We start from the raw sequence: 23,641 nt of genomic DNA on the forward strand, positions 1-23,641 counted from the left end.
AACAGAGCAGTCTGCATTCAGGTTGAAGCTGAACCGCAGAACCACAGTCTGGCCTGCGGTTCACAACATACTGTTCCAGCACTGACTTCACCTAAAACAAACACTCTCAAGACACGTCCACCTCAGCCAGAGGGAGAGGAATCTGAGAAAAAAGTTCAGATTTGAACTCCATTAACAAATCCCCTCTCACACGACTTCTTCTACTAAATCTCTAAACCGATGTTTTCAACAAGTGCTGGGCAGACTGAACTCTTTTCACTCGCTCGTCACTTGTGTAGGAGTTGTGCCCTTTGACAGCATGCTCGGACTGAGTCCAAGGTTTGTGAGCGTGCAGAGTTGGGTGGGAAAGAGGGTTAAAAGGCCAAAGATCGTCTTGTCATAAAAGAGTGGTCCAATCAATGGCTTCCTTTTACTGCAAATCAATTTAAGTGATTATCTGCTCTTCCAATAACAACTTTCTTCCCCCTCTGCTCACCTCAGACACCCCTCCTTTTTTTTCCTTCTTCTTCCTTTATTTGTTCTACCGGTTGGAATCTACCATTTATGTCCTGCAATTCAACCTGACCTCCAGGCAACCCCTGGCATGGCTGCCTAAGCCATTAAGGTAGCTGTGACTGTGGGTTATTAGTGTGATAAAAGTTTACTGTCCCTCCAGCCACTCTGCGTGGCTGCTGTTTAACGCCTCTGAGGAACAAGTCTATGGGACCTTTCACACAGCAGATTGGCCATGAGGGCATTTGGTCAGTAGGCCAGTACGCAAATACACTTAGGAGTGAAATCTTTAAGTCATACAACAAGTGACACACGCAAGCCGGGGGAATTAAGAACGACAGAATGTAAGAAGCACTGAGCAACCCAGCCTACATCCAAGTCAGGATGATGAATCAAACTAGAGCATCCCCTGTGCGTTGGCTTTGTGGAAATATGTAGACAAGAGGGCTTAGGGGGGTGGTGGTTGTCTGTGCTATGTTTTTTCCTGTGCGGCAGAAGTTGTGGGCAGCCAAGCTAACTGCAGCCTCAGCACTTCTCTCCATATTCTCCTGTTTCAAGCCAAGAGAGAGAACAAAGGCAGAGAGCTAAGCTGCTGCAGAGGTAATGAGGACAGAGGCATGCAGCACAGGAGTGTGTGCCCTCAATAACGAGTGCTGCTGCAGTCTATGATGGAGTCCTGTTGGACAGCAGGAATAAAAATCCATGCAGCTGCTGCTAGCAGCCACTCTGCCTACAGTCTACCCACAGACAGTAACTGACTGACTGCAGCCCACCCCTTTTTACACTGCAGCTCTGTCTACCACAAAATGGAAACCACAGTGTGACTGGAATTTGCTTGGAGACACATTGAGATCCATGTAGTGAGACAGTAAAACTCCATTAAAGCTGTTTATTCCATTGAGATCCTTTAGCAATAAATTATCCAAATCTTTTTAACTGTTTAAGTCATTGCAAACAGAACAGTGATTTCATTAGATTACAGAAGAAAAGAATGGCTGAAAGAAATACATCTCAGTGTGCTGGAATAAAAAATGTTACCATAAAAAGTAGTCAACGTGACAGAACAATTAATTCATTGAAAGCGGATACTAATCATGCACTGTCAAGAAATCATCTAAAATGTGTCAGATGGCAAAGCGGAGTTTTAACAAATGACACAAGCTCAGATTCCTGAGAATGACAAACACTGCAAGCTGCGGTGTGAAGTATTTGAAGAAGAATAGCATGGCAGGGCACAGAATTGAGGAAATCCACATTATTGCTGAAGGAGAATCCCAATTAAACTTGAGGACACACCCTTTATCCAGAGTGTCTGCCAAAGTCTATACCCGACTCTCCAGCTTACCAGTTGGAATCAATAATGTGATTAAGAGGGGAAAAGCGTGTGAAGGGAGGAATTTTAAAACAAAAATAAAACTTGGAACAGAGGTAGAGAAACTCAAAAAAGAGAAACATGTCTGTCCGAAGTTGGTGTTCATTATACACTTAATATTCTTCTGTTAGCCCAAACAATGCATGCTCGTTTTTGTTTTGCAGTTTCAAAGCGTCATAAATGTTCAGCTCTGCTTTGCTGCTCCATTTCATTACAGAAAACATCTAAAGCCATATATTACAGAAAAACATGTAAACATCCTACATGTTTAAGAAGTAGCTAAGTATAGTAGTTACATATCTAATGGATAAATATATGTATTCTAACATTATTTACCCCAAATGTCTTTAATTTTGAAGTCGGAGGCATTCCACAGAGAGGCTGTTTTGGCAGCTCTTGGCTGTAAAGCTGTGTCAGTGCTGGTCCATGCCAGCCCCACCCCATTAAGGCCGAACCCTGCACATCATGTGTTTCCACTTTACCGATAGGGTGGAAATGACCTCAACGCAGTAAAAGATGACAGGGGTGCTAGCACTGTTCACCAGATGTGAGCAGAAAAAGAGAGAGAGAAAGAGGAGTAGGAGGAGGAGGAAGGGGAGAGAAAACCATTCGCCTGAAGAATTTACTGCAAACCCCTGAGGAACCCTGTGATTGAGGGTTCAAGTCGAGCTCCAGAGGTTCCTGGTGTATCTCAGCGGCACTCAGGGAGCACATGCCCTCCTGTCCTGGCCAGACACAGAACTGCACACACACACACATACATGCAGCCATGCCTGTACGCATACACACATACATCCCAAAACTGTCATTCCACTGCACCTGCTAGCAACACAAAAGCCACTTCCTCCCACTGTGTCCGGCCAAGCCCCTTTATCCCATTTAGTACAGCCTGCACCACAACAAAGGCAGAGAAATTAGGGAGCTGCGTTGATGATAGGGCGACTAATCTCTTTGGAGGGATTCATTATATCAGCAGCCTGTACAGTTCGGCAGCTGAAAGGGGTGAATTAAATATGGACATGCAGAGATGGCCGTCTTTGTGAAGATGAGTGCGCCAACAATGCCCTGCTATTACCTCTGGAATAATTCATACATTCCATATGGGACAGATGCCCTGACCAGACCGTCATCTTTGCATTTGATTTAACACATTCAGTTAATACAAGGTCACAAGTGAATTGATCATCTCCAAAATATGTGTTTGTGTCTTATTTTATCCATATTTTCTAGTTCAAAACTGCCATGTGATCAACACATTTTTGCTCCCTTGAGTGAGGGGCCTCATCAGATCATAAAGGTCACTTAACCTTGCAGTAAAACACATACTCGCGTGCTGCAGATTAAGGCTGTTGGCGCCAAAAGGAGAGGTGATTACTTAGTTTTTGATGATAATCTGAAAAGCAGCTTGACGTTTTTGAAGATGATGTGTTTAAGCGCTCTTCTCTTGATGCCGGCCATACACTACTTAAGACACAAGGCTTATAATAGTCCCCTCATTATAGGATAAAGGGTGGACCTGCTCTATTTCAGGCCATGGCCGTCTGTGTCTGTGTTCGTCGACAGGCTGGAAATAAAGCCAGACGCCTGTCAACGCCACAAGCACAAGGGAGGCAGGCAGCCCTGCTGGGCAGCCGGCACAGCGAACACAGTGCGGGGCAACCCTGCAACTATTAGACACCTGCAGAAAGGGGGAGTAGGGGGTGAGGGAAGAGGTGTCCTCAGCATGTGAGCAACTGTGGCCCATCTGTACGCCTGTCTTTCTAAATGTAGACCCTGCTATAGTGATGCAGAGAGAAAGAGCAGAAAGTGAGAGAGGGGTGGGGCAGGCGGCTAACACTTAGAGAAACAAAAGCGGGACGCATTTGCAGAGATGCAGTACTTTGGGGTAATAAACAGGACTAACGAGGTCAAAGATGAAAAAAGGTCCACCTGACCAGATGATGCTGTGGCAAAGAGTGACCATGACAGATCCTGGGGTGACTGTAATACTGAATAAATAACTTTCCCCCTCGCTGCAATAGAGTCTGCTAGGACAGCTGTGCTGAATTCATTTGATACGGGTGCCTGCTGACAATGCTGCATTGCTCCGTCTCTGCAAGAAAGCATGTCGAGCTGCTCTGAAGAGCACACAGGGGCTTGCAGCTTTTCATCAACACTCAATGATTGTTCTGCTATACAACCCAAAGCTCTGACCCCTGCGAAAACTAAGCTAAGAGAAATAAACCACATTTGGAAGGGTTGCCTCAGAGCTCTACAGTACGTGCAGACGTGCATGTGTCGGTCAGAAGACAAGGCGCTCTTAGATCAGATTTTGAGATGCAGCATCCTGGCGGCACAGCAGATACATGAGATGGTAGATGTCTGCGATGGCAAAACAAGAGAAATCCGAAAATGTTGATCCCACTCATTTGTTAATGTAGCGAGCTCTTGAAATGAGCCAGGAGGAGATGGAGGATGGTTATCTATCTATCTATCTATCTATCTATCTATCTATCTATCTATCTATCTATCTATCTATCTATCTATCTATCTATCTATCTATCTATCTATCTATCTATCTATCTATCTATAATCAAAGAACCACAGATAGATGGCAAGTTTTATCTCTTCTAAACGAGACAATCAGCCCTCACACCCCTGGAACAGTACAGTGATACATGTGCGGCGTATGTAGGCCAGTCTGAATACAGACTGATACAGCATGTGCTCACTACAGTGGAGGTGGAGATCTAAGTATAATGCAGTATGAGGGGGAGTAAAGTAGGAGATCTCAGTGGAGGAGAGCCTGTGTCTGTATGTGTGTGTGTGTGTGTGTGTGTGTGTGTGTGTGTGTGTGTGTGTGTGTGTGTGTGTCTGTGCATGTGTGTGTGTCCTACAGGGTCGAGGAGGTGTCAAATGGAGGAGGTGAGTGATGGTGGCGGGGCAGAGGAGGTGTCAGACAAGGAGGTCTCTGTGATGGAGAGGGGAGCTTTATACAGTCCTGACCTGTGGGAGAAGTGCGTGTGATGCAGAGTGGAGGAGGAGTTGGAGAAAGGAAAGCAGCAGGAGGAGGAGGAGGAGGAGGAGGAGGAGGAGGAGAGACTCATCGAGTCACAGCGTGGAGGTCACAATGAAAGTGGATGGGCAGTGAATGGAGGAGGGTGAGGTTTCTGTACTGTAAGTACGGTCTATGCACTGTGAGGTCTGTGTGTACATGTATGTGTGTCTGTGTGTCTGTGTATCTGTGTGTGTGTTCTGGCGCGCTTCTTTGAGCCCACCAGCCAGAGAGCACGAAGTTCTTATTTAGCACAGGAAGAGCAGCTCTGCTTAGCAACCACAGCCGCCCTCCAATCACAAGCCTACGGAGCAGACTCCAACTGAGGACTGAGTCCTTTCTGAGAGTGTGTGGAGTCTGACAGAGGCCTCTAAATGTTGAGGTACACGCCTGCCCACACGCTCAAACATACACAAAGCAGGTCTGTAACGCAAAACCATTTCTCCCAAATTGAGCTTTTATGACGCCAGCAGACGAAGACAAAAGTACACCCCCTGTGTCTCCTCCGTGTCGCCGTTTTCTGAACTCAGCAGAGAATTCAAAGTTAATCTAAACCATCCTAATCCCGAATATTAATTATGCATATCCCAAAGAGCAAGGCAGTCGTGTAAATCCCTAAAACATTCATTCTTCTTTTACCCGCAGCCACACACAGCACTATGCAGCAACTTGGCACCACACCAGTTGCAACTGAACTGATAGCGGCCCGATTGTGAACTGCTAGCCATCAAAACAGGAGGCACGAACAAGATTTGGACCAAATGCTGTCTGAACACTGAGCAGTCTGTTTGGTTTAGCTGCGTGAGCTAATCCTTATGATAGCTTTGGAGGTGGTCGGTGGGCGGATTGTAGGCGAGAGCAGCATGCCGATTTGTCATATGGCACCAGCAGGGCCTACTTCTGCTCTGGCTGGAGCTCCATTAGCACATCTCCAATGTGGTCTAACAGTTATGTAGCTTAGAGCTGCAGGTCATTAAAGGATCGACAGAGAGAAATTCATAGGGGATAAATATTGCAATCCTGCTCATGTCTCTGGCCCTCTTAAGTCTCAAAAGAAAAAGCATTTGAATCGGTATGTGCATCTGCACTGTTGGTTTCCCCATGTAACATACTCTCTGCAGTATATCTAATTCATGCTCTAATTACACAATTCCAGAGGGAATGGTTATAAATTGTGAGGAATTGTGAGGATGCTTTCAGTGGGCCAGAGAAAGAGGAGACATTCAGTCTGAGTCTATCTGTAGTTCCTGAAGACGCTGTCCAGAGAAGATGACGGTTTTGATGTGCGCTGTGGTCTCTGCATTCCAGGGGTTATGTAGGATTATCAGAGTTTAAACCCCCTCCCGACTGCAGCAGCTTAGTAGCTCAGCCAGCAGCAGATGCAGACTCCAGGATTTCCTGTCTCTGCACCAGATGGGCCTGACTCTTAATCACAGAGCTGGAAATCAGGAGGTGATCGAGGAGGAATTGATGATGATTGTGGAATAACACTAACCCAATACGGGCATCTGTTCTGCCACAAACGGACCGACTGACTGGCTGGCTTGTTGACTGCAGTCACAGCCAGTGCTCATCTCCTCCCTCATCTCATCATCACTGATCAACACTAATCATCCTCCTCCCTCACTCCACGAGTTATACAAGAAGTCTTTCACACATTAGCACTGTGCTGTGTCATCGAGATTTAGAAAGGAATGGAGCAGAACATGGTCCACATGAGATGATCGGAAAGCCGGGCAATACAGTAAATTGGAATAATAACAATGTTGCAATACGTGAGACTGGATATCGTCTCATATTCCAGAAATGCTGTATTTTTCAGTTCAAATTGTTGCTTTCAGTAAAGTCATAACATATTTTCTCTAACTCAGACTCGCAAAATCAGTTTCCTCCTAAATTGCTTCTAAAAACCTGCATTTATTAAAAGGCTTTCTTATATTTAACCCGCTAACGTGCATACATGTGTATATATACTGTATATGTGTGAGAGTGTGTGTGTGCATTTTATTGTTTATTTATTGTGTGTATTATAAGTACCTTTGCTTTGAACTTTAAGTGTATTTTGATGTTAATACTTTTACCAAACTAAGATTCTGAATACAGAACTTTACTAGTAATTGTACATTGTGACTTAAGTTAAAGGATCTGAGTACTTCTTCCATCTCTGCAACCTACAGCAGCACGATATCATAAAAAAAAATCATATTGCGATTATTTTGACCGATATTGCAATTACGATGTGGTTCACGATGAGCGGTAATGTTAATTTTTGGATCACAATTTTCATTTTCATGGAAAACGATTAATACCATGATGACGGGACAGTTGTTGAGGTCCGTACCAAACAAACGTAGGCCTGGGCATAACTACAGCACTACAGTACTTCATTATAATGCTGTCTGTCACACATTTTACCTTTATCAGAAATGTGTAGCTTCTGCGATTTGGATATTGCACTTGGTCATATTTTGATAATATTTCAATCAACTGTGCAGCCCTACTGCAAACATATCACATTATCTATATATTGAGTTGCCCAATATTAATAAGGATGTTTTCTAATACTGATACATAGCATTTAGAGCATGATTATGAATGTGTTCAAAATCACATACAAAATAATCAGTTTAGTTAGTACAAATAAACTAATTTTGTTCAATTTTAATTACAATTTGCCCATAATCATTAATTTGAACAACAGATGTTTGTGGGAGAATATCATGATAAGATAATTGCAAAATGATTCTGCTGAAAGTCAATTAACATTAATGCTGAACTATCGCCCAGCCTTATCTCTATCAGACATGCAGACACCACTACTGGCTCCAATCTGTCTTTGTGCACACAAAGAGTGAAACCAGTGACACAGCAAACTCACAAGCGTGGATTTCCCACCCTGGGAGAGGCTGGAGGTTACAGACCTATCCACACAGCACCTAAAGAAACAAGGCACTAACAAAGAGAAATGGCTGCACTTCACAGCCTCTGAAAGCCCGGCCCTCAAACAAAAGAGGCGGCAGGTCTTTAGCACACATCACCCATGACAGAACCCCAGCTGACACCCTTTTAACATGGGGTCACTCCTGCCAGAATGGAGGCCACAACCCCTGGGAGCTGCAGACACCCCTTTGCCTTGACATGCCGTCCCTGCTTTGGCCAAAACACTCCGTCCAACAGTCACTGCAAAGAAGAGGTGATGGTCTTCTGGGAGGGGGGGAGGCTGGTCAGTGGGGGGGGGGTTGGTTGGGACTCAGGCGACTGCTCTTAAAAGATTGATGTTTCCAAAAGAGGATAAATAGCAGAAGGCAAATCACACACAAATACCAGAAACATAAATCTGCTGCACCAGCAGTGAGATTTGAGAACATGGTAAATCTGAACCAAATGCGACTGTCTCAATGTGTATCTGGGTGATCTGGGTAGGTCAGGTCTTAGCTGACTGGGTCAACACTGGGCAGACAGGCGCATCAAGGACCAAAGAGATGCACGATGTCAGCTTTCAGGGCTTCCCAGAGGTCAGCAGACAGATGGGAATGGAAATGAGCCGGCAGAGAGCTCATTTTAATCTGGCCCCGCACAGCTGATCCAGTCATTACACTCGACTGTTTACATGCAAACACTCTCGCATACATGAAGACGCCCACATACAAGTGCAGATAAACACACAGTAACCTGATAGAGAAAGGTATTATCCATTCATTTGTGCATTTGTTCGCTTTTATTAGCAGCTAATAACTGAAAACACACATCCCTTTGCTCATTGACGCACACTTGATTGGTTTGCTCCAGGTCTGAGGCTAATTTCGTCGAGTGAGGAGAACAATGGGATGAGAAATGGCATAAATTGGCCTCAGTTGAATGGCTTTAATATCCATTCCATTAAGGAGAGTCTACACCGTTCTCCACAACCCCACGTTTACTCTCCACTCAGTCAGATGATTGATCGCATTGCCCTCACTTCTTAGGGATTTTTTTTTCACAGTTAATGCTCAGAAGTATTTGACTTTGAAGGAGAAAAAAAAACTTTTTGCAATTCCAATCCTCTTTCTTGAAGATTTTCATGCTAATCAGAAAAGTTAACATTTGAATTATTACACGCAAGGTTCAACACAATGAAAGTCATTTGAATTAGACTGAAAATTCAGGTTTCCCCTGAAATTTACATTTCTTGGCAGTGTGTCAGCAAAATAATCATGCGGGATCTGAAATGAAAAGCACTGTGAGAATCACAAAATGGTGATGTTTCATTAGAAGCTGCAGTCGAGAGAAATGTTTGTTATCGGTCCACTGTATATCCCTCCGTCCTTTATCTGACAGCCATCTGGCCAGTGGACTGGACACAAGGACATGTGATTGGATGGTGTGAAAAGAATGGGGGAAGGCTGGGTCAGTGTCTTTGGGTAAAGGTCAGGGGTTACGGCCCTTTGACAACACATGTCAAGGCCTGGCTCACACACACCCTGCATCTTCTGAATGAGAGAGTCTGCAGCCTCCTCACAGCAATCTGCCCTCATCTGCACATTAGGCAAAGAGCTAAATGGCCAAATGCTGGATTTGATGCAAAACAGACACAATGGTTCACCGGTATCATTCCCTCTGATTCCGGCTTCTGCTTTAGTGAGGAAGCTGTTTTTGTTTTCCAAAAATTTCATTCACAGACTATCAATACAAATCTGGAGTAACCCTAAATCACACATAAATCTCTTCAGGTAAGCTGCACTTTCACAACTATTCCACAAAAAAAAACCACATCAGCAATTATCTTCTCAGCAGTGGCTTCCAGCAGTGCCGTATCTGCACCAACCACCACACGTACAGCGGATGAGGTGGGAGTCTAGACAGATGATACAGGCAGAGGAGGTAACCTTCGAGGCTCTCTCTTATTAATAAAACACTCTGACATCAGAGGGAGGCTGAGGCGCACCGATAACATTGAGTTTTTGTTTCATGGGTAAGCCGAGCCAAGCGCGGCCTGTGAGCCCCCGTCCGGCCTTTCAGCAGCTTGGCCTGTCAGGCTGATGTATGGGTGAGCGCTGGTGTGCAGCTCCCCGAGGACCAGGCCTGTCTGCTAACTGGGACACGAATGACAGTGAACCACCGCAAACACGCACTGCCCCCTCCGCCACCACGCTGCCTCCATGATGCTCAGCCCTGCCCTGAGTATATCACACACACTGGAAGACTGTCAGCGCAGGACTCACCATTTTAAGAAAATATATAACTCACAGGTAATACATCAAGACCTGCTGACTGCAGTTAGGAAGAAATTTACCACAGGTGCAAGACTTTTTCTCTCTTTTTTTATGTATAGACATATTTCTTGACTGTACAACGATCTTGTCAGGAGTCTGTGTTCAATTTGTGGGAAAACACAATATAAATCATCTGTGGATGCCTGTGTGCTGAATTCAGGATGAATATTTCTAAATTGAGAACCAAAACATCACCTTTATCCATCACTGATAACCTTCCTCCTGTTGTTATTATAGACATGTTTCTGTAAGCCAACAATGATTTCTTGAGTGTATTTTCTTTAAAGAGAGCACTGAGGTTTCCCTGTGAGACATCTCCTGGCTCCTGCTCAGACTGGAGCAGCACCATGGTGATGCATACAGAGATGTCCACTCATTAGCAGAGTCCCACACAACAGCTGCTCTGTGACGAAGGAACAGCCACCTCGTCTCCTGGCCCTTTGTCCATACTAAACATCTCTGACCCACGCAAGGAGCCTGGACAGCGACACACACAAACACACTCATACCTTATCCTGACCAGCCACAAATCCCCCCCCTCTTTCTCTCACACACACACATTTCCATATCCCAAACCTCATTAAACTCTTATCCCCTTCCCCACCTCGTGGCACCATAATAGGCTCCCCTGCCCCCCTCTCCCCTCTCACACTAATAAAATATATCATCGGGACTCCATTTATCATAATGCAGATGCCCTTGGGTAACCCTGGGGGGTCGGGAGGGGAGCGGGGTTTAGAGGATGAGAGGGATGCTCAGGGGTGTCAGGTGATGGTTGGAGGCTTCACTGTCACCTTTTTTAGATATAGATGGAGTGAGTGAGGCTCTATATGAGGTGTTTCACAGGACAGCCATAGAAAGATGTGATGTGCATTTGCATCATGCCTCTGTTGGGGGGGCTAATAAGACTGGCGACACTTGGAAAAGATACAAACGATCAATCAAAGGAGACAGTGGCAGGCCTAATGAGAAGGAAGCCTCCTGAAAATTAGTGATAATGAATGCAGATGATGTAGTAGGCCCGAGGCTGTTGAAATATCCACAGTAACAAACAGAACACCTCAAAGACAATATAAGTGATGGTTAATAACAAGGTGAAACAGAACAGACTTACTCTGCACGGTATACTGGACCGCTTGCCCGTCAGATCATATTTTCCTTTTAACTCTTTAAGCAGTTGTTCCAGGTGACTCTTCTCCTCTTTCCCAGTGTAGTCCGGGTCTAAGAGCACATAAGCCCGCCAGTTGGCGGAGTCGAACCCCCAGTGGACAGTCCGGTTCTCGAGTCTCTTGTGACTGTGGACCACAAACTTGTGAGGTGGGAACATGAGTCTGCAGTCCATGCACTGGATACAGGCGGCGCTCGGACCGGCGTACAGTTCCGGGACAAACAAGCCTTTACACCGACCGAAACATTCATGATAGACTTTGAAGCTCTTCTCGGTTCGCTCCAACTCCAGGGAGCCTAACTCCTTGTTGCAGTGGGGAGGATAAGTTCCGCCGTAGATGAGAGCGTTGCAGAGGCGCTCAGCATCCGTCTGAGTGATCAGCCCGCAGGACGGAGCCGAGAAGGGCAGGATGCCCACCACTTTGAGGATCTCCAGCTGGTCCGCCGTGCAGCGGGAGCAGTAGATGTGTAGGTCGTCGCACACCGAGTTGATCTGCTGGAGGGAAAAATCCCTCAGGACGCTGTTGAGGATCTGCGGCAGGCAGAGACGCTTCTCGCCGCCGACCACGAAGCAGGAGATGGGCTCCCGCTCCAAGACCGTCTCGCACCTCTCCGTGGAGCGGTCGGACGGGATGAAAAGTGGACCGGACATTACCGGAGGTGTCTGAGTCGGCAGGGTGAGCATCATCTCCGCCGATTTCCCATCTTTGCCGAAGAGTGAGTCCTGGTGCCACCGAGCGGAGAACGCCGCCGGTCCGCCGAGCGAGCGCATGGAACTCAGATGAAACTGCTTCAGAGTTTGCTGAAGTCCGGGATGCGGCTGGAAGCTCGTGCCCTCCATGTTGTTGCCGGTTAGAAAAGAGATTTCAAAACTCAAAATGAAAGCTGAAATTGACTTATTGGATCGGGCGTCCTCAGCATCCGGCTACAAGCTCAATAACGCGCATTTCCATGTCACCGGAGAAGCTTCCCAGCGCGTCCATTCAGAAAACTGAAGGCTGCTGAATTCACGGGGGCTGTTCCTGTAGACAGACGCAATTAAAGTCGACAACTCCTAGACTCAAAACTCGTATTATCCAACGCACAATCACTGGGTACTGTGTTTCTATGCGCTCCTGCGGTTTTACGCACTCCTAATGGGCGCTCGAAATATGCCTCGTCTGCTCAGTCTGGCGTACTCTCAGTCTGTCTCCCCTCTCACTCAATGTGTGAGTCTCTCTCTCTCTCTCTCTCTCTCTCTCTCTCTCTCTCTCTCTCTCTCGCCCTCTCTGTTTGTTTGTGTCTGGTTCAGTCATTGAATCCCAGCCAGGAATGTGACTGACTCCCCGGGCTGGCTCTTCCCACAGCCAGCTGTTCCTCCCTCTGCTACATGGCAGCTGCACATTAAAAAAAGAAAAAGGGGGAAAAAATCCTTCTGAGCCGAGAGGAGAGGAGGGTGGAGCAAGGATGAATACAGTTGATATTGGGAATATAAGAATAAACTTTAGCGCTTCAAATGTTTGAGGAGCATTTTTTTTATCTGTCTTTAGAAACTTTTTTTAAAAATGTAAATTTAAAATTAGATGCTCTAGAATAGATTATACTGTATATTTATACTGTATGTGTGTTAATGAAGGTCAACCTGGAAAAGAAGAATCATGCGGCGTTGGAAGGTGACTAAGTACATGAATAGTCAAGTACTGTACTTAAGTACATATTTTAGGTACTTTTAGGCTACTTTACTCGAGTATTTCCACTTTATGCTGTGCTTTACATTTCAGAGGGAATTTTTTTTTATTCACACAACTTTAGTTACAAGTTACAGATTAAGAGTCAACATACAACAAATGATCAATTATTAAATACAGTTAAAATCTATAGATTAAATTACCCCATAGTATATCAGTCAAATTAGCTCCCCCTCGACTAACTACAGCAGTAAAGTACCACTTACACAATAACGATCGCTTAGATGGCCCAATATTATAATGTGTAATAGTGAATCACTCACAGGGGGATTTCCTGCACTGAATACTTTTACTTTTATTATTATAAATACATTTTGCTGATAACATTTTTCCTAAGTAACTCTTTCAATACAGAACATTTACTTTAAATTTTACTTTTACCACAATCTTAATAAGCATTGACCCAAATCCGGATCAAACTGTCAGAGGAATAAAGTTTTGTTCTTACATTAACTAAATTGGCTTTACATACTATAGATAACCTTTTTGCACTAAGATTATTTATATGGATCCATAGAGTACAAATATTTCAGCATTTCCTATAAAATCTTGTTTCTGATATTATTTTATTTACTCTCAAAAAACAGCAACTTCCCGTATGTGGATCAAAATGGACCCATATAAATTTCCTATGTACATTCATAAGAGCTTCAAACTTGATGAATGTGATTATTTCTTTCTTACCTTAGGAAAAATAGATTCACAATAAATTAAAGCTGTTAAACAGTTAAAATAAGTTAATAAGTAAAAACGTGGTGTGTAAACTGCTAACTCATCTCAAAAGTCATTTATATATTGTTGTATTGTGTTTTTAATAATTGTGTAAAAAGTTCTTGTTTGAAATTCAAACATTTAGAAAAAAGTATGAAGAGTGTAAAATGATTAATATTAATATAATATTCTCATATATTAATAATACGAGTCCAATGATCTATGCATACAAGGGTTAAAAGTCCCTCTCAAAAACTATAAACTCCACATTAATATCACACCTAAAGCCAATATAATACAACTCGATAGTGAGTCTGAAATTAATCTAAAGGCTCATTAATATACTTCAACCCCCACTCATATAACAGCAGTTATTTTACACTCTGCACAACTATTTTCTTGTGCTTATAAATTCTTCATATATAACCTGTTCAGATGAAATAACATTAAGGTATTTGTACAGGTTTGAATTATCCATGTTTAGTTGTTTTGTTACCTTTTTCTAACCACTGGAGGGCGCTATATATTAACCAATGAACATTAATAAAGAGGGAAGTCAGAGTCTGCCAGGGTCACAAAAATAAAGTAATAACAAACATCTACAGTTGGATTTTATTAACTGCAAGTACAAACATAATATTTCTCTCTTAAAATAAATACAGCTCGATCAAAGCATGTAATCAAGGCAAATCATCAAAAAATGGATCAATAACTTAATTGTGTGTCTGAGTGGCAACAGCAGGGCTTTAGTTTGTATTTAGTAGCTCAACCTGCTTTTACTGATTTTGGCATCTATAGGATGATGTCTGCGGAATAAACACTAGACTCATATTCAGTGACATTTATGCAACAAAAATATAAAATCCAAAAACATTTATTCACCATTTTTTCTATTTTTTTTTTTTACAAATATTACAAACATCTAAACACCTTTAAAAATCTTATGAAGCAAAGCATGTTTAATTGTCACATCCCATACCATTATACCCAACAGTTTACTTCTGGTTTTACTGTTATGGATTATAATTGACACATGACATACACATGCCATTTCCATATTCAAGAAGCACTTTGTTTAAGACAATAGATTTAAAAACAACTTACAAAAAGCATTCAAAAACAAATAGCCAATGGTCCTATATTTTGGCCTCAGTGCATTTTCTTCAGTTACAAATCAGAAAAAGTTTGTTGCAGGTCTAATGACTTTTTGATATTATATTATGATACGTAATACCACTTTAAAATCTCCCAAGTAATTTGTTTCCCCCCTTTAACACAACATATGGTTTAAATCTTTCCACAATTAATTATACAACTAATCGACTTACAGCAACATTAATTATTATTATTCCTGGTAAAGTGAAAAACATTAAAGAGATTGTCCATTATGGCACAAAACTGGCTATTAAATAAAACTGGCAGGCTGTCTCGTGTTTAATATAAGTTATGGCATGATGTTTAAAACTAAATCTCTTTCTTTCACACAAACTCAATTATGCATTATAACAGAATAAATATGCAAATCACAAGCTTCAGTAATAAAGAGCAATAGATTCACTTGAAATATTCTTATGTCAGGAGTGTGTCTGCATGGCCTCCATCACGCCGCTCGCAGCCACATTTAACCTAATTTATACCAACCTTGAAAGTGGGTTCTCAAAAGTGTTATCATTAGTCCATTTAACACAGATATTTTTATTCATTGGGAACAGGCAGTAAGTGAGAGACACTACCCTAATTCAGGCATCTTATTGTCATACTGTGGTGGTGGCGTAATGGGTTCAATGGTCACTGGATTCTGTGTGGGGCTGCGGATTTGGATGCGGAAGTCCTTCAGGTGCAGTTTGTCTGACTTGATCCTCCTCACCCGAAGAGGCCGCAGTAAACGGCTGGCCCGGCTGCTGCTGCGGGTGGGCAGGCTCGGGTTGGATGTGAGGCCGGGCGGTTCGGCCTGGGGCTCGGCGGCAGGTTGAGGTGGAGCTGGTGTGGGATCGTTGAGAGGGGTGCCCTCGGTGGGGTTGTTAGTGGGCTCTCTTCCCTCGTTTTCCACGGCAGCAATGATGTCTTCGTAGGATGGCAGCTGGGAAGTGCTATCACGAAGGTTGCTACGGCGGACGGGGTAGTCGCCACTGCCGACGACCTCCTCGTAGCTCGGCACGTTGAACGTGGTTGGGTCTGCAGCTCTGCAAAAAGATGCAACAAGTCAGTGAAAACAAGACGTGTTAGAAAATCATCAAACCTGCAATAACCTTTTTTTTTTGCCACTCTATCTATTGGGCATCCCATCAGGTCGGATACATGTAAGGAATTTCAAATCCTAATCAAAGCGGCTTTAAATATTCCTGTTTGAAGAATTTTAAATCCCTTAAGGCATTATTGTTTCCAAATATTTCAGATTTAAGTTAAACTGGAAATTACAACATCTAAGAAAAAATTATAAAACAGAGACGATTACTCACGGTTCTTCCTGCTGCCCTGCCACATGGTCCATGAGGAGGGCTCCTGTTGCTGTTACTGGCTGATTGCTTCTGTTGCGTGCGTTCCTCTTGCTCCTCACGCCGAGGCAAATGGATAAAAGCAACATGGCTGCCCCAACTCCAACCAGAACCATAGCCACTGTTGAAGACTTTGTGCTGTCCTCCCTATCACCCTCTTCGCTCGGGGTCGCTATGGTGGAGTTACCTGACGATGTGGTGGACCCGCCGGAGGACTCTCCGTCCATCGGTATCACAGTCCACACAATCATGACGATACCCAGGGCGATAAGACCCACTCCCAGGGCGCACAGAGCATAGTGAGCGCCTGAACCGCTGCCCTCCGAGCTGGAGGATCTGTTGGGACGGTTGTTGCCGCCGCATATACCCCGACTGGAACACATCCCTGCAGGACAAACTGCAACAGAGAGAAGAGAGTAGACATAAGGGGACATAAAGAAGAAGCTGTCAAACTGTAATAATCCAACACACACCTGCCTCACTTGTTACTGGTTGCTATGCCAACTCTTGTGGTGAAGAGAGAGCTTGTTTTTTCCTGGTTTGTACCTTTTTTTTTTTTTTTTTACAAAAAGGTTTTTGTTTAGTACACTCACTATTGTTAAAATAGCTTTGAGGGCATTATTTACTGTCATAAAAAGGTGGTGTAATGTTGGTACCAGACAGAAAGCACAAGGTGCATCAAAGTAAAGAAAAACCTCAACATAATGCTGGGACCTTCTGGGAAAACAGTGAATGGTGCTTTCAAGATTAAGGGAATTAAGGAATAGCTACAATAATGTTTTGGGCTTAATATACCCAGTAAATAAATAACAAACACCAGCTAATGCTTCAATGGGGCCTCGTGGAAGTTCAGGCAGGCGCAGAAGTAGATATATAGTCCCGTGTAGGACTGCAACTAATGATTATTTTCAAGATTAAATCGATCAGTTGTTTTGTCTAGAAAATGGCAGAAAAATGCCCATTAAAGTTTCCAAAAAAAATAAAAGGTCCCATCTTCAAATGTCTTGTTTTGTCTAACCAACAGTCCAAAACCCCAAAAACATTCAGTCATACAGAGAAAAGCAGAAAATCCACACACTGGAGGAGCAGGAACAAAGAAATGGTTGCTGTTTTTGCTTGAAAAATGACTCAAATCATTAATCAATTATCAAAATATGTCACATGGTAGTCACATGGTTGCCTGGACCATGAACCTTTCTCTAACACTACACAGTGCATCTAAACATGAGTTCATCCTTCTGTCTACGTTTCAAGGCTCAAAACACAAATTCAGTTTCAATCTGTACTACAGGCGAAACCACAGCCTGCTTCAGAAATACCTTCCTCCCCCGCCCCAGTTACTGTCTGTGTTACAGAATTTAGTTTACAGCATGAGAATCTTGAATGTGTCCTTCAGCGTGTTCATTCAAACGTGGTATATCTCAGGCTCCGTCAGGGCGGTTGTTATCTCTGTGGCACAGTTTATCAAGCGTGTGCCAGAGAATCACATGTGCAGGCCGCATCGCCAAACAAAGACGCATTTAATGCAAACAATGTTTTAAAACCTCAACACGAGCGTCCTGACTGATTTTCCACATCATGCTTTCAAATTGTCGTCTCAAGAAATCCGTGTGTCTGTGAATAAATGAGTTACTTTATGGTTTGTGTGCTCAGGAGAACAGGTTGACGAGAAAACATAGTGAAAACAGGTTATGAGAAAACAAGTGCAGAGGTAGGTCCACACGTGTCTTGACATGACAAACAGCCACTTAGAGAGGAATGACTCGCGCTCAAAGAATGGAGTGGACACAAAAATGCTCACGGTAACGACGATGGTATTTGGCGGCATAACGCAATACATGCAAATGTATTACTCAGCATTCATTGTGAAATACACATTAAAACACAATGGAACAGATTGGACCCAGATATAAAAGGGGTAGACATAAAAACATGAACACCTGTGGAATTTGATGCAATACAACAACCCTGCAAAATGGCTACTTTTGTGTAGTTTACTGTATGTTTGTTTGAGGCTGTGTTAGGAAGGTTAGCGCTGGTTATTTGTTAAACCATCATTTTTTAACTGTATTGAACTGTAAGTGTTCATATTATTGTGTCTCTCTGTATGTTATGTATACCCCCAGCACTGGGGACAGTAATTACAGTATTTCTCCATTTAAAAAGATGAGAGAATAGTCTGAAAACACATATTTTGTTGTAGAAATAAGATTTTGGGGATCCTGACTCACAGCTGCTGTAAAGCATTGCAGACTGTCTCATCTGCAATGTGTCAGCTGAAGTGAGTGGTGTTGAATAAACCAAAGCCACTGTCAAGTGCTTGGAAACATGCACAAATAATGACATCCTGCAGGAAGTAAGCATTAAAAAAAATGGACTGTGGCCATAAAAGCCCTTCATCTGGTGAACACCTGGTTAGCCACAATGTTTGGGTTGTGCTGTGGTGTTCATAAAATGCTACTTTGGTAGTAAAGGTGCTGCTGTGCATCAACTACATAGCCTTTATACCACAACACTGTAGTCCACACAGTCACTTTACCTTCAGCAAGACGGAGTGGATGCATGTTAAAACTGTTCAAACTAACCACACATATTAGAAACTATATTTACGGGACCAGACAACATCCTCGTCTCTAACCATCAACTTTTTGCTTTCATATACACACTAAGGTTGTGGCTTTTTCCCCTTTCCCTTATTAGACAGGACAACTTGAGATAGTGACACGAAAGGGGGACAGAAAGGGGATGACACACAGCAAAGGGGCACAGGTCGGACTTAAACCCATAGCTGCTGCAGCAAGGACTCAGCCTTGATACGTGGGGCACGAGCACAACCAGGTGAGCTACGAAGACGCTCCAACTGTCATCCATTTCTGTAAGAGCATCAGTGTTTGAGGAGCCCCGAGGCTCCTGTATCAGTATAACTGTGGTGTTAGGTAAACACTACACTGTAGGTTCAGGTTGCAATTTAATGTTCAAAGTAGTTTGAATTAAAATGGTGATAAATATTTATTGCTCATTATATTTGGTCAAAAAGTTTAAATAAAAAATTAAGTGTAATTTTGTGATCAAAAGTTACCAAATATTTTCATTGTAATTGTTGTTTTTTACATTGAGAAGGATGTTTTCATAAAGATAGAGAAGGGCAGGAAAAGCTGTTTACACCACAACTTCTATTGCGTTTACATTTCAACCCTAAATTCCTACACAGTTCACAAAAAAGATAACAGCTCCTCAAAGAGCTTATTATGTTATGGTATTTGAATGTTTTGAATAATAAATGATTAACAATTTTAAGTGTTGAGTCTTGCACACCGTCATCACCAAGTTTATCAAAAATGTAACAATATGGCCGACAAATGTCTTTGAATCACCACATGTTGCATTGCATGCAACTTCTCACAGTTTGGAGGAATCAAACATTGCATGATTTTTCCACAACTGTCTGCCAGGTGTGCGATAGACAACATTGACTTTAAACAACTGAACGATGCCAGAATAATAACGGACACCTCACTGCTATCCAGTCCAAAATGATGGACTTTTCAACTCATTATTGCAGGCTTGTCTCTCTAAAGTTTGTTTCCACATGTCACCTCTTTTCATGGCAGGACAGTGTACACCTTAGGGCAAATATTTGAGGTGACATGGGTGATAAATGACTTGACCTTTGCAGAAGTGTTAACTGGAAATACAAGAAATATTGTTAGTTGAGTCTTTTTTTGACCTAAAGCCTTTAAAAATGTATCATATCATTAACGCCTCTTTTAATACTTTTAAACAAAACAAGCACAAACTATTACTTGTAGGATTTGTAAATACATAAAAAACGCAATACAAATATGTGAAGATTCAAATTGGTGAGATGAAAAATAAATTATGATATTAGTCGGGGTATCAAGGCACAAAGACGTCAGTTTCACTTTTACAAAGACAATTATATATGAATTGTTTTCTGCAGTTTACACCCAGAAATAAAAAAAGATTCTATAATTTGATTTTAAAAGATTATTTTGTAGATTTGTATCTGGGAAATAAAGGATTATCTTTCAGTCATAATAAGTCTTCAGTCTTATTTTGTTAAAAACAAACAGTATTGTGAGAATTGTGAGTTGAGTGTATCCATAACTACAGAGCTTTATTTCAGTATGTAACTAGGATCAGAGTGCTAATAGTGCAGTGTACTAATAAAACAAGATAAAGTCCCAATAAATAATAACTAAAATAAATTTAAAGTGAGTGAATCAGTAAAAACCTCTTGTATCCATCATTATCCAGCCACCAGCGGCTTCTCTCTTCTCAGGACAGGACAGGACACACAGATGAACAATATACTGATGTTGTTTACATTTATGAAGTATTTTAAAGCATGTCGCCAAGTAGCATAAATTACATTTAATTAAAGTCCAACCCTTCACACAAAACACAACCTGAAATTTAGCTGACAAAGAAACAATGAGATGGGCAGGAAAGAACAGTGTTAATATACCGTAGGGGGTCCTGAACGCTCGATCATGACTCAAAGAGACTGAGCTGTTTGGTCAGCTGGGGACGGTCAAATAATTGATTCCCCGGTTCTCTGATCTGGTCAGTGGAACATGTTATTCAGAACCACAGTCAATTTCCTTGTGATGGTGAAGCAGGTGTTTCCTTCCTTTCCTGCAGTCAGACATTATTGTCAACTTTCAGTGTCATATAGTGACAATATAATCACATTGTCTCATTGCTTCAGAGTCATTTCAACTCCTTCTTTTTTTTAAAAAAAAGAGGACAGTTGTGAGTGTGAAGAGACTGATGCCAACTAAGAGTGACTGGAGAACGCCGCCCCATCAAGAAAACACACATAATTTGCAACAATTCAATAAAAATTGATTGTATAGGTTATTTTACATTGCTTACATGTGTCATATTGTAATATATCAATACTGGGAAAATAATAATATTGTTGATTTCAGCCATAATACCACTAACAAATAAATTATGAGGGAATTAAGTATGAGGCTCTGTGCACTTTGATAGAGAGATGCACCAATCAGATACACTAGATCGGAGGCCAGTACTGATTTCATTCAATGGATCAAACATCAGCTCTAACATGAATAATTCACATCAGTTTCTTAGTCAATGACAGTGTAAATTCAGCTATTAATCACATTCATTAAGTCACAGAGGGCCACCCACTCAGTTTTTAGTGCTACGGTAATCCCTGGCCCTCAGGTTAACTTACACAAAGAATTATTCTAATGATACAGATTTATGTGTGTGAAAGAGGAAGCGCCTTTATCAGATCAGTATCGGTAAATAAGCGGGTATTGGAACCAGTGAGGATCAGTGACTATGTTACACATAGCTTTGATCTCAGATATAATACACTATCCTGCCACTTAGACATCTGTTTTCCTCTTCAGTAGCATAAATATATATATGGACTGCAGACGAGTGACTTGCAGTATATATAGAACCACAGCTACTGTATTACCATCATTATCAAGGGCCAAAATATGGTGACAGCATCGTATCACTGTGTTGTTTTCTGTGATTCTGTTACTTTGAAGGACAACATGACACTGTATGCTGACCCTCTGTGTCATTACTAATGGCTGACACACACACACACACACACACACACTTGAGCTGTTCTGCATGTTGCAGGCCTGCTGGACGGTGTGCATGGGTGTGTCCTTTTTTAAACATCAAAAGCAGTCTCTGCTGTTATACTCACCAACCTAATTGCTGCTTGTATCAGGCTTCTCACAGGCTTCTGTATGAGTAACATAAACTGCAACACCAGTGAAACATTACCGGCGCAAGAAAGTGTTTTTTTTTTTTTTTTTAAAGAGTGCGAGTGTGTGCCTCCTTCGGCCAGTGTGCAGCCAGAGCTTTTATTGTTTCTAAAGTAGGAAGGGACCTAAGAGGGAGGACCTGTCCCTTCACAGGAGCTTCACTATGAACGTATTCCCCCGCACACAGCTCCGATTAAACAGTCACACTTACAACCCGACTACAAGCCTCTGCTATTACTTATACTTAATCCGGTCTTTTCGTGGTAAAGGTTGATCTTGGAGGAGGCCTTACCTTTTTCACCGCTCACTGCCCAGGGACTTCCCTCTTCATCGGTGAGTTACCTGAAGCACGCAGGTGTTTTCAGGAAGATCACAGGGGAAAAGAGGAAGAAGACATAAACGCAAACGACTTCACGCCCCGTTCAACTGAGATTTTAAAATAACTCAAAGCGCTTTTTGTTTGTTTGTTTGTTTTACCGCCACAGATTACAATGTAATTGAGAGGAACTTAGTTTAAATTCCAGCCGTAGTGAAACCCCAGACTGTCTCCTGGTTGTAAAGTGACTGTATGACCTGTTTTCCGCGTGGTCCTAGCGCCGCTCAGGTACACGTCCTCTGAGCGCAAATGAGTGGGACACCCGGAAACAGATTAATAAATAAAAAAAATGAGATACATTGAAACTGAATAATGTAAAATAAAACATGGTTAACGTTGTGGTTTTAAGTACAAGACTGAATAATATCCTCGTCCTCTTTAGTTTACTTTAATCTTAATTTATTCAGAATTTCTCTAAAACAACAACAACAATAATAATATGGCTGTAATATATCACTGTCACTAACATTGAAAATAGTTGATCAAAAATATTCCAGAGCTGCAGTAAATCCTCACAATTGGGAATCTGGAACTAGGTCATATTCACTAGTTTAGCTTTAAAAATGACTTTTAATCAATATTTGCCAGAATGAAAACAAACAATGAGAGCCGGGAAACATAGTTGATTGTCAAGTCTCATTCCCAGATGCTTTGGGACCCTGGGATTGAGTCTCAACAATCTCTTCAAGCCTCCAACCCAAAGCCTCTTTATATCTTTCTCTGCTCTGATTGGTTGTTTTCGTTCAAGACCAGTGGATTCTTTTAAATTCCATTAGCAGCGTTATTCAGTCAGAGGAACCTGATTTTTTCACAGATTATCTGTTTCATGCATTACTGTTAGGACACAGTGAAAATAGGTATTTTTATAAAAGTTACCTATTGCAGCTTTAACCACATTACACAGAGTTTTTAACAGGTTATGAAACAGTCTCAGTTTAATACTGATGTCTCCATATAAACTCCATAAACAAACAGGACCATCCAAGAGAAGATTTCTGTAATTATTCTTTATTCCTGCCACCGGGTTGGTTGTGGTTGGATTTAACCTTGAAATCATAGAGGTGTGGAAACACTACCATGTTCATCCACAGGGGCCGCCAGAATCAACAAAAAAGGTTAATTGTAGCTGCTTTAATATTAAATCTACGGAGCCCCTAAAGGGACATGGGAAAAAAAAATAAAACGTTTCTAGTGCGCACTAGAAATTTTTCATTTTTTTTTTTTCCCCATGT

The 23,641-nt window shown here is 42.2% G+C and overlaps 2 protein-coding genes across 2 annotated transcripts in view; both read right to left on the reverse strand.

Annotated features, from left to right (window-relative positions):
- Positions 1–12,553, reverse strand: part of skib (v-ski avian sarcoma viral oncogene homolog b) — a 32,238-nt gene extending 19,685 nt beyond the window's left edge. The window contains exon 1 of the mRNA XM_051413911.1: positions 11,265–12,553. Within this exon, the coding sequence (XP_051269871.1) occupies positions 11,265–12,158 (894 nt within the window). The 5' untranslated portion in view covers positions 12,159–12,553. The remainder of the gene's footprint in view (positions 1–11,264) is intronic.
- A 1,802-nt stretch (positions 12,554–14,355) lies between these two features.
- tmem51b (transmembrane protein 51b) lies at positions 14,356–22,624 on the reverse strand. Its single transcript, XM_051413912.1, has 3 exons — positions 22,326–22,624; positions 16,215–16,647; positions 14,356–15,938 (listed from the first exon to the last, which is right to left on the reverse strand). The coding sequence occupies exons 2-3, from the start codon at positions 16,631–16,633 to the stop codon at positions 15,485–15,487; spliced, it is 873 nt and encodes a 290-aa protein (XP_051269872.1). The 5' UTR covers positions 16,634–16,647; positions 22,326–22,624; the 3' UTR covers positions 14,356–15,484.
- Positions 22,625–23,641: the final 1,017 nt, after the last annotated feature.

Source organism: Dicentrarchus labrax, unplaced genomic scaffold (assembly GCF_905237075.1).
Source record: "Dicentrarchus labrax unplaced genomic scaffold, dlabrax2021, whole genome shotgun sequence".
Taxonomy (NCBI): Eukaryota; Metazoa; Chordata; class Actinopteri; family Moronidae; genus Dicentrarchus; species Dicentrarchus labrax.